A 17,546-nucleotide genomic window follows, 5' to 3' on the forward strand; every position below is an offset into this window, starting at 1 on the left:
AAAAGATCTTAAAAAATACAAGACAGTGGTCCTTGAGGACCAACTTTGGACACCACTGTCTTAACAGTAAGGAACTCCTCTTATACAGCCAGCACTTTGGTATAACATCTGCTTAAAGTGACAAAAAAAAAAAAAAAAAACTTTTGACAGATACATCACACAGAAACACTTTTTGTAAAACTGGGTAAAATGTTCCTTTCATCTTGAAAGTAGTAAATACATTATGTATTCAAACAAAGGAGGTTAAAAAAATATTTTCTGTGTTAGTAAAAAGTATAACCAATCCATGCCCCTCGGTCCAAAGGGCATGGATTTGACAGAGTTTTGTTCCTGTTTTCATTCCCCTCTTTCCCTCAAGTTCTGGGGGTATCGCCATATCTATTGGTGGTCCCACATGCCAATCATTCTGATGCGCTCATGTAACACCAATGTCTGTGCTCATTCCTTCATAGTTTCCGCATGCTGGCTGCGCATGTGCACGTCTAGTGTTTATGTATCCGTTTAGGTTAGCGATTGGGTTAGCGGTTAGCTTAGCGCTTATTAGCATGAAGCAAACCGCGTTCATGTTTATGATAAGAAGAGGAAGGCCTCAGTAGGAAGTAATAAGACCAGAGTGGATTTGGGAGATTTTTAAGACGCGATCCCTCTGAAGAGCGGAAGAGTAAGGAAAGCCGGTCTTGCGAATGCAGAGTTATTCAAAAAGGGGCCTGGGGAGACTTTTGGGAGAGTGTTGGAAATTCATGGTGTCAACCAGCTAATTAACTTAAAACACCTGTAAATGTTTCCTGAGTCTCTAATTGGTCTCGTAAGCGACACAATCATGGGGAAGACTGCTAACTAGACAGATTGACTAGGAGACAGTCAATGGCACCCTCCACAAGGAGAGTGACCCACAAAGAAAGCTTAAAGAAGCTTGTTGGTCATCGAGTGCCATATTCACGTATGTTTGCAGGAGATTAAGTGGAAGGAAAAAGTGCACCAGCAACAATCTTGAGAGGATTGTCAAGTTAAATCTAGTCAAGAAGGAGAGGACTGAGGCTGAAGTTAGTGCATCAGGAAAGCAACCTGGGTTTCCGTTACACCTCCATATTACACCACATTGATGCAACAATTCATGCAACTCTGAGTAGATAGATATTAACATACTTTTCCTGGCATTATTTTATAATGTCATTTTATTATAGGTCTTATGAAATATTCAAATTTTCTGACACACTAAATTTTTGGTTTTCATTATCTGTACACCATAACCGTACTTATTACTAGAAATAAAGGCTATGGAATGTTTTACTTGATGTACCTACTAATATATAAGTTACACTTTCTGAAATTATCGACCAAATATGTCAAACTTTTTCAGAATATCCTATTTCTTTAGATGTACCTGTGGATGTTCGGAGAAAATAAAGTGTGCATTGGCCCAGTAATACAGGTCAAAAGCAGAGAATTACAAATGAATTAGACTCACATATTATTTTAAAATCCCAGGGTTAGGGGCCGTTCTGTTAGATCTCCTGGCTGCTGATCCTAAACCACGTGTGTCCTTACTTCCCCCTTCTTACTGAAATCACCATTTCAATCATTGCTTCATGAACTCACATTGAAGCTTGAGACTTAGCTATCACTACTTCCATCTTGAGTGGCCTCTGTGTTATACATTTATGCTCAAATTTGGTGTTGGTTATGTAATCCATTCACCCTCTGGCAGATTTGGCTACATGCTTGGCTGAATCTTTTTTGCATATTTCTCGACTACAAATATGGGAAAAAAAGTACTGTGAGCAACAAAACCCAGCAAAGTTGAAAATATTATTGTACATGCCCCTTAATCCTGTTTTAGAAAACTCCAATGCTGAAGAGCGGCGCAAAACAGTCAGACAATGTTCTAGGTTTCTTATGGTCCCAGAGCACCTGCCAGGATACTTTTTGTTTTCTCTGACTTCCTAAAGTTGGTTCTAAAAGTTAACACTAAGAAGAGACAAAGATTCCTCACGGCAGTCGGAGAAAAGAACCCAGAAAATTTTTGAGGTAACAAACATAAAATAACTTTTTCTCAAAGTTCTAAAAGAAATATTCCCAGTTTGAGTTAGAAATCAAACCTGTGTAGGCAGCCAGAATTGAAGAAAATTGGATTTCCACTTACTCCATCCCTTTTGTTGTGGCAAACAATATTTCTCTCAGTTACTGTAAAAGGGGGCATGACTGTGCATTTTAAAACGCTGGGAATCGCAAATAGCTTTGTGTCACGGGCAGGAGCACTTACGTCTAACATCTCTGAAGTAGATGGTCTGTCTGTTCGGGTTCAGCAGCTGGATGACGGAGTCGTCGTTGTTCTTCACTCGGCAGCTGATGGTGGCCGTTTCCCCCTCAATCACAGACACGTTGTCGGTTGCCAGGTTCTGGCTGTCAACTGGGGGAAAAAAAAAAGAAAAAAAAAAACCCTTAAGGAAACTTCAAACCGAGAACAAACATTCCCGACAGGATATTTAGAGTCTATTAAATACTTAGATTTTGCCTTTGCTTCATGTCAACAGACGGAGCAAAGATATGTGAAGAGGCTGTGTAGATTGTCAGTTTGCAGCCATGTCTAATCCTTTTAATATAAGAGCCATGTGCAGTGTTTGTCACTATTGATCTCCCCCCACAGCTCAGAGTAGGCCCTTCGAGCGAATGCCAGATGGGCTGTAAGCTCTGCTGCCCACAAAGATGCAGAGAGAGGAGAGGAGATGAAGAAAAAGGGACAAAGAACAAGTGTAAGAATGTGGAAACCGGCAGATATGGGCGGGCTGGTGGAGGTGAGAAAGATGGGGAGAGCGGAGACGAGTCGGGTGCTGTTTCTGGTTAAGCTTTATCGGAGCTCTCCATCTGAGGCTCCATGTGACCAGTGTGTGCTCAGTGTGCTCGCCGGTTCTGTTCCCTAACTCAAGCAACACAAGCATCTGAGTCACTCTCTGTACACTGGCATTGTTGCCCCTGACAGACTTTGGACCTTGTCATCATAACTTACACCGCGCTAAGCCCCAACACAAAAAGCCTGCCTTTGTTTCTCCTGTCTTCAGAAAGAAAGAAGAAGGGAGTCAAAAGTCACCTTGTGCTATATTTATTTGGCAGGAGCCAGAAGAAGAAGAAAAAAAATAAAAAGCTTAAAGGAAATACGTTTAATGCCTCAGATTCCCACCAGTAGAGAAACAACACTCCTAGCCTCAGTCCCCCCCCCCCCCCCCCAAAAAAAAAGAGAAACATCAAAAGCACATTTGCATGCCTGAGTTGTCAGACACCTCTATTGCATTCTGACATTTACAAAGTGGAGGAGGGGGAAGGAATGCCTGCATTTTCCGATAGTGATAATGGGAATAGACAGCCAAACTAACATGATTCAAAATGAACTCTGCAAACGCGGCGAGCAATAAGAAATTAACCTCCTGTGGAGAAAAGCTCCTCAGACCTGTCTGATGCAATGAACTACCCATTTTATTTCATTCCTCTGCCAGCCCTCAGGTTCAGGACAAAAGAAGGGTAATAGGTAGGGAAAAAAAACCCAAAACAATTATGAGCGAGAGTACACAATGTAGGCAATTAAAAGTTTATTAGAGCCTTGCAATAGATTTTAATTCATTTATATTAACTACATCAGTTATACATAGGTTTTTTTTTAACCCAGTGATTTTGAACAGAGTTGTTCAAATGTCCAAACTTTTTTTTTTTTGTTGATGAGCAAATCTTTTTCATTAAGTTTGCTTTCAATTTACAAGCAAAATAAATGTCACCTAATGCCAACAATCATTTCTTTGTGACCCAAGGCTGCTCCAATTTTTCAGTGAAGCTTAATGAGGACTCTAATTTCATAAGGAATTTCACCTAAAACATGATCCACTTAATTGCTTTTCATGCCTCCACAAATAGGCACGAAAATAATAATAAACAAAAATAAGCTGAATTTATGTACAATGGAACATGAGGCTGTCGAAGGATAAAGCAACCCAGCGCTGTAGATAAAGTAAACTGATTTATAATCAGCGACTTTTAAGGATTTTTTTTTTACTGTAATTATTATTTTGCAAAATAAAGAGGTGAATGAAAACCCAAAGTTAAAAAAAAAAAAAAAAATTTTACAAGATTGCAACTAATTTGCTCACGGAATGTTAGTATCACTTCCGAGAACTGCATTGGGCCCTTTAGATAATTGACAACAAACTTAGCCATTGTTTTCTTAGCTATTGTGGCAGGAAGTACACATACATTCTTCATCAAATTAATATAATAATGGAATTTTGTTGTTTGTTTAGGATAGACTTAGACAACTTTATTTGTCATTTTGTATGCACAGAGTGCGTACAGAACCAAATTTCGTGGCATACAGCTTGTAAATTGCAGTAAAATTAAATTACAGTATAAGGTGCAGCAGTGATTTTAAAAGTAAACAATTTAAATGGAGACAATGCAAGAGAAGTCACAGTGTACAGGTGAGTATTTTTAAAACCATTTGTATGAATTTGTATGAATTTGTAATTACTATATAATTACTATATGCAATGAACTTCATATACAAGTACATGCCGAATGTTTGAATTTATTGTAAATGTTCCCTTATCCATACAAATAAAAAATGCACACAAAGGCTTCATGATACTCATAGCTTCACTAAAATTTGAACAGATTACCCATAGCAAGTTGCAGAGAACAACACATTTGTTTAACCATCAACAAGCTTCTGACATTATTCTGGTTGGACATTTGACCTCTCTTTTTGGAATAATCAGTAGAACTCATTTAAATTGGTCGGTTTCCTGGCACAGAAAAAATAGGACTTAGTACAGAAGCCCAATGTCACTCTGCTATGTCTCTTGTGGGACCAGTTTTTATGTGTGTTTGGGATCATTTGTTCAGCAGAAACACTCAGTTGTGTCATCTGACACAAGCTGCTTCTGAAGCCTGTGAACAACCTTAGTAGTACCAAGGTTAATTCACAAACTTGAAGTTAAAGATGCATCTTTGTTCAAAGCGATACTGGCGCTCAATTGTGATAAGAGTCAATTGTCCTGTCAGAATCTCACCAGAATCTTTTTTATGGGTACAAAAAGTATGTAGTTTCTCTGCAGTGTGCTGACGGACATTTTACCAAATATCAGTGGGAATGTATGTATATATTACAACCTGCATCTATGATGCTGATCCTTTTAAAGAAAACGTAACTTCTATAAAATTAATTGAAGCTGTTTCTTGTATTATTTGTCTGTTGCAATAAAAGAAGGGCCCAAACAAATCAGTACAAAAAAATATTGTCTATGTAGATACTGCATCTAAAACACTAATAAATGCTAAAAGCAACAAAATCAACAATTAAGATAAATATGCACAGCTTCTAAACATCTTGCATTTCTATTCAAACTGTAGTAGCACACATAAAATATTTCAGTGCATCTAAAACTAAATATCTGGAAAAGCATGCAGCAATTGCACTTTGAATTCCGTGGTCCTTGTAATAAATACTGCAGAGGATGAGGCAGAAAGCAATATAAAAAAAAGTTTGATGTCTATTTTATTTCATCGCACTAAGAGCAATATATTTGGCAGTCAAAACAGCAACAGAGAGCAGCCTCAAAGCAAGGTTATTCTGCTCCCAATCTGCTGGACTGAGAGAAAGGGAACGGAAAAGATAAATTCTCCATAAGGTTTTGCAGCCCCCAAGCAAGGTTGGTCCCCCTCCAACATCCTAGCCTAGGCTCATCTCCAATTCAAAACACACATAAATAACGTCGCTGTGATTAGCAATCCCATCAAAGTGAAAACAGGCCTCTTTGTGGAACATGGAGGGTTTTCGCAATTGAAGTAAACATTTTCAATTGCCTCGGCATCCTGGTCATGATTGGGTGCAAATGAGGAGAGGCAGTCATTAATTCTCCGTGGTGGGTGGGGATGATGGTGGTGATGGGGGGGAGTGGGCAGAGGCATAGCACAGATGACTGGCTGATAAATTCACACTCATTCCAGCAGCTGTCTGGGAGAGTAAAGTGCCTGTATCTCTACACATGGCTGCCCTCCTGTTCCCGCATCATAACATACTGAATGAAACAGTCGGAGGAAAATACAGACCTTCAAAAAGTCTGTGCACTCTCTGAGGGGATGTACAATCTGGCAAGAAGAGTCTGGCACCAAGGCGCGGCTCATCAGCCATACTCAGAATGCAAAACGGCACCAGACCAACCACCACCCCCAATACAACACAACCCGTTCTCAGAGAGAAAAAGTTAACGGAATCTGGAAATTTTTTAGCAGACTGGCTCCTCCATCAGAAATTCAGAGACCGGCACCTTTTGAATCATGTTGGCTCTTTCTTTGAACTTTTCTCTCTTGTTTTCACATCAAAAGACATGAAAGGGGCAGCAAAATGCGGGACAGCCAGCCCCTCGTTTTCTCTCCCGTAAGTCACCACTGTCTACAGCAGCAGTCATGTTCTCTGAAGGAACAACCAGACCGTCATTAACAATGAAAAGTTTCTCCTTCCTCTTCTCTGATTCTCATTAAATCCTCTTCCTTATGATGAAATGCGGTTTTAACATGTTCACAAGTAAGAAGGATATAATTAGCACTGTGCAATTCCAGCACCGTTTTTATGGGAAAAAAAACCAAACAAAAATACCCGTGTAGCCTCTAATTTAACAAAATATTCTTACAGGAGCTCAAGATAACTGCTTTTATAAGGGTTTTGCAACATAACAAGAAAAGAGGAATGTTAAGTCTGAACAAAAAAACATCTTTATTGTGACAGAAACCCTAAAAAATTAAATTCTGATAAGAAAACAAAACTGTGATTATGAAATAATGATTGTGTGGCACTTTAAATCAGGGCTACAAACTTGTAGCAATTTAATCAAGCAAAATAAATAAAAGACTAGAAAATCACTTTGATGTTGACTTAATTTTGAGATAAAACTATTTTTTTGATTACCAGTTTTTCTGGTTTATAATTTTTTTAAGCAAATTAGCTCGTGTACACTAGAAAAAGTAAAATTTAAAGTCTAACTTGATTACAAATGTATTTGATGAAATCCTAATAGAGATTTTTAATGAAAAGAAATTATATATATATATATATATATATATATATATATATATATAGATATAGATAGATAGATAGATAGATAGATAGATAGATAGATAGATAGATAGACAGATATAGATAGATAGATAATTATTGTTGATTAAAGTTAAACTTTTGGCTAAATACAGTAGCTGAAATCATCGCAGGTCCTGTACAACTAAAGAATAGTATCTTAACATTTATTTTAACATTTGTTATTTTACCAATGATAGTAACAAGAAAATTAAAGATTTACACTATAAGCTCAAACTGGAAGGAAGAAAAAGAGCCACGCAGCTGGTTTCCAAAGGGGAACACATTTAAAGGTCAATCTTATTTAGCAGTATATAAGAATATAAATATCAATAATTGCTTCCACCTAATACTGCATAATTTATGCATCACTGTTTTCTCACAGCAGAATAAAGCACCACATAGTTTTTTTGTCATTTATTTTACTTTTTAAAAATCAAAGTACAATTCAGTGGAAGAATTACTATAAACTACTCCCCTCAATTTCAGTGCAGTGCAGCAAGGGATGCTCAGACCTCAAAATTGGAAACTAAACAACATCTCCACAGATATATTGCTGTACACAGGACATAGCGCTCCAGAGGACAAGACTCAACTGTACAGCTACACCTTAAGGATAATAGAAGCTGTTTCGGGAACCAAAATGTTCATATTCTGGGTCTCTAAACAGAGGAGGAGGCCTCAGATTTCAGTTTCTAAAACAAGTAATTAGGCCTGAAGACCAGGGCACACTACTTGCGCCTGAACCTCCATGGTCCAAACAGATTTCTTTCTGACACACTGGTTGCGTAGAAGGTCCCCCTATGGACCACTGGACTCGTGAGATTGAGTACTCACATGAGAGTATGTACCAGAAATTCTGCCCGCATAAACAAGTCCGATCGCTGTTTCACTTTATCTGTTTTCTGTACTTCTGAGCTCCTACAGTGTTTATTGAAATGTTTCATTGCTTATTTACCGAGCTGTGAGTTTCCGGGCCGAACCGCGCAGGAAATTGTGTACAGTTTACATTGGGGTTGAGAGGTTTTGTTCAGTATTTTCCCAACAGCGGACGTGTTTTACTTTGCCAAAGTGTTTCTCTTCCTGTCTGACTAACGACATTCCTGTGAAATCGCTGCATAGTTCCGACCAAGATAGATCAGGGGTTTACCTTGGTCAGAACTATGACAGACAGACAGGGTTGCAGAGAACCACAAGCGGTCTTCCCGGCCCCATTCACTTAAAGCACACGTAAATGCTATGACTATATAATTTTTCTGTCTGATGGGACGCTAATTCGGACCCGGAGTGTATTGGCCTTGATGCCCAGTGAGTTTCAAACCAATTCACACCTTCCTGGCTGCATGTGACCAACATCTCTGTCAGCCAGGCCAACAACAGCACCAACATCGCTCAAATGTGAATTTAAATATAGACAAATGCACATTCCAAGCTTCTTAAAAGCTTGGAATTTCTCTCTATAGCTTTGAATTGAGAAAACCCTTCTGAAATATTTTTAACTAAAAGAGCTGAAGTCCAGTTGTTTTGTCTTCAAACTTTATTGGATTTGCCATGTCCTGGATGACTGATCATCTTCACCAGCACACAGTTATGCAAAACATGTTAAAAAATTAAATAATGATGAATTAACTGTGATTAACCCCATCTTTTGGGAAGTGAGTTCAACGTCACAAGACTCACAACTGCCATACCTGAAAAATATAAGAAATAGCTTAACCTGTCTTACATCATGAAATTAGAATTTTTTTATTCAAATAGCAATACATCATGGCCAGATCTAAAGGAATTCATGAACAGATGAGATGTCATACCAAAGCTATCTAAGTTTTTGGGAGTCTGGCCAACCACAGTGGACTCCTTATTCACAAAATGATGAACACGTGGAACAGTGGTGAGCCCTTCCTAACAGTGTCCGTCCTACCAACATGTATCCAAGTGAGCATCACCAACTTACCCAGGAGGACAATAAGGTCTGCTGCATGCCTATACCTATCTTTTAAAATTTTCTAGACTCCTTTTGCATTTGGGAATGGAATAAACTGTATTCCACTCTTTAAACATTCTAAATGTGTAAATTGCGCTTTCACCCATTACCATTTTTCCCCAATGTTTTTTAATGAAATCGCTCTGACTACCATGGACTTGTATTGAAAAATCCTGACAATGTTGATGAAGGTAAAGGGCCTGCAGTGCTTGCAGGTAAGGGGTGTTGACTGACAGGTGTTGTTTGATTTTCATATAGCGACAAGTAGGCTATGATAGCTTTTTTCACTTAAGAAATTAAATAATCATTGGAAAACTTAATTTTGCATTTCCTCGTCTATGATATTTAAATTAGGTTGATGATCTGAAACGCTGATGCTTCAAAAACAGAAGAAATCTGTTGCGGCACAAACTTTTTCAGCTCTTTTCACATTTTTTTTAGCAGTGTATGACAATGTAAATGTCAGCGTCTGTTACAAAACAGACCTTGCAACCTATTGCTGCCTGATTTGTGGATTATTGTTTTCTCACACCAGAGAACAAAAGCACCACCTCAGTTTTAGCCATTGATTTTACCTACTGAAACTGGAGGTATAGGTCGGACTGCTGACATTTGTCCTCTGAATTCAATGAGCAAGTGGGAGTTTTTACATGAAGAGTGTAGGTTCCCTTTTATGTTGTAAACCACATTAAGGCTCTCTCACACCACCTAAGCTATCCACCAAAATATTTCTTGAAAATGTTGCAAGGGGGCTGTATGGTTATTGAAACTTCAATGTGTATGTATCTACTTTGACTAACTTAAACATTTAAGTTTACATTTAACCCTTACAGTGGGTAAAGCACTGGTGCTTCAAAACAAGTGGTTCCAAATGTTTTATTCATAACTCAGATCTAATATATCACAGAAAAGACCTATACATACTCAGAAACTCTTCCTGATCATCTTTCTCACAAAGTTCTACATCTTTGGAACAAGAGTTATTGTATGAAGACACCAGGAGACTTCATGACCATCAAAATATTAGACCGATTTGTGGTCAGAAAGACTTGTGTAAACCCAGCAGACATCAAAACACTTTTTTATTGTTTGAGTGAAGCTGTTTATACATAAGAAATGTTAATGCTTTCAGGATTTTAAAAATTATCTACCATGTTTTTATCTCTTTACTCCAGCCTATACCAAACACCTGTATGCGTAATGCTGAGAGTGTGCTGAACATTTTTATACGTAACACATGATATTGTCATAAACATTTGTGCTTCAAAAGTTATTTTGTCTTAATTGGTCTTTAATGGCATTGTCACAATATTGCCCATCTGCCTGCTGCTTCTATGGTTCTTTAAATAAATAATAATCCTGCATCCCCTTTCTATGCAACTGATATTGCAGCATTTGTGATCTGATTCCCAACTAAGCTAGTTGGCCACAAATGTCACATAAGGTACCTGATGTAGCCTTACTTGACATCATGGCATAATATGCAGAAGCTTAGCTTGCACTGATAAAGATTCCCTCACCTCAGCATGGCAAATGCTTATTATGGCTCCAACTCCAGGGTAGTTTGGACTATTTTCTCAATAATTCAACCTGTCATTTCTGCAACACTTGGGTGTGCTCAGAGAGTGTGTATAAAGCATTTAACTTTAATTCCCTAATTGACTGGTCAGTATGTAAAAAAAATAAATAAAAAATAAATAAATATTACAAAGTTTTTGACATCATGACTAAAACTCACCTATGCTGCATCTTTGTCCTTTTGCAGCTACATACTTTATATATTACACCATTTATAATAATAATGAATAATGATACATTTTATTTATAGGCGCCTTTCTGGACACTTAAGGTCAGCATACATTGGTTAAAAACAATGCAACACAAGCAGTAATATAAAGTGATCAAAAAGCATAAAATAAAAATCTGGTTAAAATTACACATTGCAAATGAAATCATAGAGAAAGTGCAGCTTTGAACAGGTAGGTTTTGAGTTTGGATTTGAAGTGTGGGAGTGTTTCTGAGTTCTGGAGGTAGACAATTCCAAAGGCGAGGTGCAGAGCCGCTGAATGCTCTGCTCCCCATGACGGTGAGACGGCAGGTGGGACAGTCAGGTGGGAAGGAGGAGGAGAATGGGAGAGTGCGTAGCAACATGGAGGAGATTAGACAGGTAAGGAGGGACGAGGCTGTGAATGGACTTAAATGCTAAGAGGATTTATCCCATAACACAAAAAATATATGAAACAGAAATGCATTTCTATGGATACACATACTTCAAATAAATTATAAAATGCAACTAAATTTTTCATCCTTGATCCATGTTAGGAGATTCCAACATAGATTGAAAAAAAAAAGACCTAATGCATCTTTAGCAGAATTTTAAGTAATTGCTTCACATGAGAGTACATAACTGGACTCAGATCTGAATCTGAATATAGTGTATTGCCCTGTACATTAACTCAATTTGTCTTTAACATCAGTTGTGGGTACTTTCAAGTGCCTTGCTTTTGTTTCAGTTAGCGAAACCTTAAGATGGAGTTGGACCAAAGAGGTTTGGCAACCATGATGCAATCTTAGGGAAGAAGTAGTAGCTGCTGGAAAGCAAATGTCTCTAAATCTAATTTAAAGCCGGAGAGACCATCAGCATTACTTACCTTTGCAAATAGAGTAATTTAACTTCAGTTTCCATTAAGCAGAGATACATTATGTAATGAATTATAGTTTTTTTGTTTTTTGCAAATAGAGAAAAACACTCCCAATACTATAAGTAGTAATGACTGATTAAGAGACGAACAACGCAAACAGGGCAGACAGATATATTGTACAAAGGCTAAAGAACAGGATTAGATGAGCATTACTGTCAGTATTGAGTGAAAAAGGCAACCATGGAACATGTGAGACGAACCCAAAATAATTGATGATTACGCTGTGGTGAAATGCCGATTTTAAAGGAAAACAAAAAATGCACGGCTTTCTTAACCTTCCTGAACATAAATATGAACATAAGAAGCAGTGTAGATACGGACAGATGAACAGAACGGGATGGACAGCCAATCAACAGACACAGAGAAGCAAGCACTTCCAAATGAACAGCAGGTAGCAAGAAGAAGAGGTACCTGTCACGATTTCAGCAGCTCCTGTGTTGTTGCAGCGCAGCCGGAGATGAGAGCAAAAGACAGAAAGAAAAAAAAAAAGGTTGTGAGCAGACAGCCTGCAAGCAAAGAGCCATATTTGAACATTTTCACAATTGCAATAAAAGCATGTAAAATCAATTAAATCCAAGCCCTGTTATTGTGCAATTTTTCACCAATTAGGAAATATACAAAAGAGTTCAGAGCGAGGCAGAGACTGTGTGATCTCAATATAATGAGCCACTTTTCCCACTTTTAAACAGAAACCCAAAGAAACAGGATGAAGGTAAGGACTTAGTTTTTTTCCCCCCCACTCGTGTCCCTGATTGAGATTCCAGCCACCCCTGCTATGGAGCAGCCACAGCCTGTGGACTCTCCCCTGGGGACCCGGCAGCGTATCCTGGAGAGAAGAGCACCCATTCGGAACGGTGCCCACCGAAAACTGGCATCTCGCAGGGCATGGAAGACTGCCGTGTTCCTGAGTCCCTGCAGCATAGCTCAGGGCTCTGCACCCTCGGGAGAGGCTCCATCATTCATCGTCTGCCATTAGTAAAGAACCCCCCCCCCTGCAAACCACCCGCGCACATCTAAATCTTTGAATTTCACACACAATATTTTGCTATATTGACATTTCACACAAGACGTTAGAGGTTCTTGACTTAAGACTGTGAGCAATGGAAAGTTGAGCCTAATGCACAGTCGTGTGTCGAAGCGGCTGCTCGTCTCACTTGTCATTGCAGGTATAATAAGGGTGTAAGGTGTGACACGTGTCCCTGTTATGTTCTTTTGTGGGTTTTTCAGTCTGTCAACAAAGTCCCTCTGGACTGGAAGTTTCGAGCTGACAAATCCCACACAATGCAAAAGCAATTCTGAACATTGTCCATGTGTCTTCTGCAATATTTCAGCAGACGAAGCCTCACTTCCCTTACGGTTTATGTGTGGGTAAAAAACCTTACTCCTATTAAGTGGCACAATGTCTAGCTAAAGTATTCAGAACACTGGCCTTCTTCAATATTTTGTCAATTTTAAACATACACAGTTTTAAACATTTTTACAGATGACACTTAAACACTGAAAAGTGTGGTCTGCATTTGTATTCAACCTCCCCTGAGTAAATACGTTTGCTGCGATTAAAGACATGCGCCTTTTGGGCAATGTCTATACCAGTTTTGCCAACTGACTTGCAAGGAACAATGTGAAACAACTTCTTAATAGCTCAAGTTGAGTCCAGTTGGATCAAAAGTGTCTGTGAATATTTTTAAGTCTTGTTACACATTCTCACTCGGTTTTAGGTCAGGACTTTGGGCCAATTGATTGAATGGAGATTCTTCTGATCAGATCTCAATCATTGTAGCTATGGCTGTTTGTTTATGGTCCATCTTCTGGTGTGAGGTGAACATGACCAAAGGCCTGGGTTTGCTAAGGATAAGCATCCCCTCAGCATGATGCTACCAGTATTTCATCCAGTTGGTGTGTGTTCTTAATGATGTGTAGTGCTAGTTTTTCTCTAAACATAGCATACTGTATGTAGGCCAAAACGTATTTCATACAATCGGAGCACCCTCCTTCAAAATGTGTGCTCAGTCTCTAACATGGCTTGTGGGGCAACTTAAATTGTGGCTTTGCTTCTGACATAAAGGGCAAATTTGTTGAGAACGTGACTAATGGTTGTACTGTCCCACGCAGTTCTTCCAACTGATGGTAGCCGTGGATTTCTGCTGCTCCTCCAGAGTTACCGTGGGCCTTGTCTAGCTGGATAACCTTGTCTTCATAGGTTTGCAGTGGTGCATTGTGCTCGATTTCCAGATGATGGATTTGAAATGTACTGTCCGAGTTGTTCAAAGCACATGTTGAAAACTTTTCCACAATTATATCTCTGACTTTATTTCTTGGTCTTGATAAACACAGGTTCAGTATTTATGTAGTTGGTTCCACCAGATTTTATTAAGGCGCATCAGTTTACCAGAGCTTAATACCAATGCATTCTTTGCTTTTAAGAATTTTATTTGTAAAGATAAATAAATAAATGAAAATAAATAAATGTTCAAACCTATCTATCCCTTTTCTTCTCCTTCATATTAATGCATTACTTTGTGCTGGTCTGTCAAATAAAATCCTGAGGAAATACATTGGAGGTTGTTTTTAAAGCTTCGTAACTCAACATAATGAGGCCTATGGGTGATTTTTCGGAAAAGAAAAAAAAAACAAATTGTATGACTGTCAAACTTGAGCTTGTCCCAGTCATACCGGCCCTCAGGACAGCCCATAATGAGGCTTTTGAGCCGCTTTAATTGCCAGGTAATTATAATGTTGTAGCAACATTATGTAAATGGCTCATTATCATCTTGTACGTGTAGTCTAGCTGCCCTCTTTTTATGTTACTCTGTCAGAAGTGTAACCCAGAAAAATGTATCACCCAGATACCAGAACACCTCATTGTTTAATCTTGTCAGCTGAGACCTATGTCTAAATACAGGAGCTTGAGATAGAGTGGGGGACACAATCTCTCACCCCTCGGTATGATCCACTTCCTGCCAGTGGCCTCTGAAGGGGCTATTAATAGCAGTAGTGATGGTAGCGGTTGTGTTGGCCCTCTCCCCCCTATGCTCCTCTGTACCTGCAGCACATTAGGTAAAAGTTTTGCCTGTGATTAGATGTCACGGCTGTTGCTCTGCTTAGACAGTGCTGATCGACAGATTTCTAGAGAAACGCATGTGATGGCATTCGAGCGAGTTCACCCGTTCCACCGATCTGTCAATCACGCGGGATGAAAGCAGCAGGCCAGCCCTCCTCCAAATGACGACCGTCCTTGTCTCCTCACCTCGTCTCATTTCTAACCAAATATCACCCCGGTGCTTATCATCCCACCGCTCCGCACAATGAGCCGGCTTTATGTTCGGAAACAGAGCAGCACTCCGGCGGCAGTTGTGTCACATTTACCTGCTGGAGCCCGGCTCCTCGTGAGCGTTTGAAAGGCCAGATTCTTGGCATTCAAGCGTCTCCGTTAAACCTGTAGCCATGCCAATGGATCCATAACAATGCGCAGTATTTTTTTTCCGCTGCTGAGGCATACTAAGATCTCAGGAGAGGAGATGTCTGTGCGGTAAGAGTGGCACGTTGCCTCTCTCTCTTCATGACTGCCGCTCAGTAAAAGCAGTGGGGTAACACTAATGAGGCAACATTTCTTCTCAGTGCTAGAGTGATGCCTTTGAATTAAAGTTCCCTCTTTCAGGTAAAACATTCCCTTGCTTATTTATGCTCATGAACTGCAGCGTGTTGCATGTCAGCCCGGTGTGTGATTGCACTGCATAAGAGGGACGCAGCAGAGGTGGATGCTGGAGTTCGGTGTTGCTCCCCCTGTAGAGAACACCCACATTGGTTACCTTCAAAACTGTGTTTGTGCATGTAGTTGGGAGGAACGCAGTCTTACTGCGGGCATCCCACTGTGTTTTCATTTAATTAGAAGGGATCAGAGGTGGGCTTTAAACTTTTTTCTCTTCAATCGGATGGAGACGTGAGCTCCCGCAGAGCAGACCTAATAAACACAAGCGACTTCAGAGGTCAGCCTGGTTTCACAAAGGAAAGCTATCAAAGAGTATCAGCCCTGCCCGGAAAAAAAAGGAAGCCAGTAGTCTCCGCTACTTCAAGTTACTGCATTTCAGTCTTGGTCAATTTTAGATTGAAATTTAAACAAATTTCCTCATAGATTTACAGTCTAAACGCCCTTACCTTTAACATTGTGGCCAGAAGTAGCAGCCTTCTCTTTAATCTGTCACGTTATTTGAACTAACTTTTGATTTATGACAAAGTGAAAAAAAAAACACAGTATAATGATCCACTGTCCCTTACGTGAAAAAAACAAAACAAAACATGATCACATGTGATCACATGTGAAGCCATGTTCACATCGGGAAAAAAAACATGAATATTCATGTTTTTTTCCAGAAGAGGAGAGTTCATCAGTCTTAACGGGTTTCTATGTGAATTACAATTTTCTGAAAATAAAGAGCTGATAGATATTTGTTTGCTCAATTAGACCTGAGGGAAAAACAGTTAAGGGGTTTTAATTCCTACCCCATACTAAAGCAGTGTTGTATGCAGAGAAGATAGTATGCAACTGATGAAAGATCATGCATTTCAGTCATAAGCAACTTTACCTGGTCTCAGAATAAATTACTATGAAAAATCCACTTCAGATGGACAAAAACAGGTGACAAACTAAATCATGTTATTCTTCTTTTTTTAAAAAGAAAGTAATAGGGTGAAGTAAGGCACTTATTTTTTACAACTTCCCTGAGAATTAAGAAGCAGCCAAGTCCTGCTAATCAAATCCACTTGATTAGCTGAGCATCACCTCTGTAAAAAGAAGAAGCTTGAGTAATTTCCTGGTCTGGGGGCTTTAAATTGTGTGTTATTCCAAAGCTAAGAAGGAAGAACATCAGGAATGCTCTTTAAAAAGCAGTAGTTACTGCCAGTCATTCAGGGGAGGGTGAAATTGATTTTGAAATATCAGCCATATTTGCATGATTTATTTAAGAAGTTATTTCTTTTCAGTTCATCTACATGTGCTTCTTGCTGCTTTCATTGATCAAAGCTAGACCTCACAGGAAAACATGAAAACAAGTCATCCTAATATCTGAAGTGCATGCACCGAAGGTAATTTGTCCTCTGCACAACTCTCTTTAAGCCCTTATTAGAGGTATTCAAAGTTAATCATAAATATTGTGCTTCCAGGAAGATTCTGCACAGATGCATGTATGTATATGTTTGCAGTATTACATACTGTGACAGGATAAACAGTATAGACCTGCAATTATGAATGTAAGTGGGTTCTAGCTTTCCTGAAATTTGTGTTTTATGTCTGGCTTTTGTACTGATCTGAAAGCTGCTCAGATTTATCTTGTAAGCCATAGAATGTTCTTATACAAGCAATCAAATCTGATTTGTGCCGATGTCTCAAAGTTATCAGAATGATTTGGCGTGCCAATGATTTGGACATCTGTAGCAAGTAGATACACACATGCACATGAGTCCACTGCAAGTGTCTGTGGACAATTCCTTCCGGCGTAATTTCAAAAACATTTACTCTTAATGTTGACATATGATGCTATGATAGTAATACTACATGCTTTAACCTTTTCTGTTTCATAAAAGCCTTAATCCAATCTCTATGATCTGCTCTACAATATACTGTATGGGAGCTATTAGCCATTTAATGCTATTCTGAGGCCTACTGTAAAGAATGGACTGTTTTTTGTTCATGATGATAAAAACGTACATGGGAACAGCCAAACAAAAGCAAAAAGTAGGGTTGCAAACT

At 39.0% G+C, this 17,546-nt stretch overlaps 1 protein-coding gene across 2 annotated transcripts in view; it reads right to left on the reverse strand.

Annotated features, from left to right (window-relative positions):
• Window positions 1-17,546, reverse strand: part of cadm1b (cell adhesion molecule 1b) — a 273,821-nt gene that overhangs the window by 76,239 nt on the left and 180,036 nt on the right. For both annotated transcript variants that reach the window (XM_036149507.1, XM_036149506.1), the window contains exons 2-3: window positions 12,212-12,232; window positions 2,264-2,410 (exon numbers count right to left, since the gene is read on the reverse strand). In XM_036149507.1, coding sequence (XP_036005400.1) covers window positions 2,264-2,410; window positions 12,212-12,232 — 168 coding nt within the window. The remainder of the gene's footprint in view (window positions 1-2,263; window positions 2,411-12,211; window positions 12,233-17,546) is intronic.

Source organism: Fundulus heteroclitus, chromosome 18, assembly GCF_011125445.2.
Source record: "Fundulus heteroclitus isolate FHET01 chromosome 18, MU-UCD_Fhet_4.1, whole genome shotgun sequence".
Taxonomy (NCBI): Eukaryota; Metazoa; Chordata; class Actinopteri; order Cyprinodontiformes; family Fundulidae; genus Fundulus; species Fundulus heteroclitus.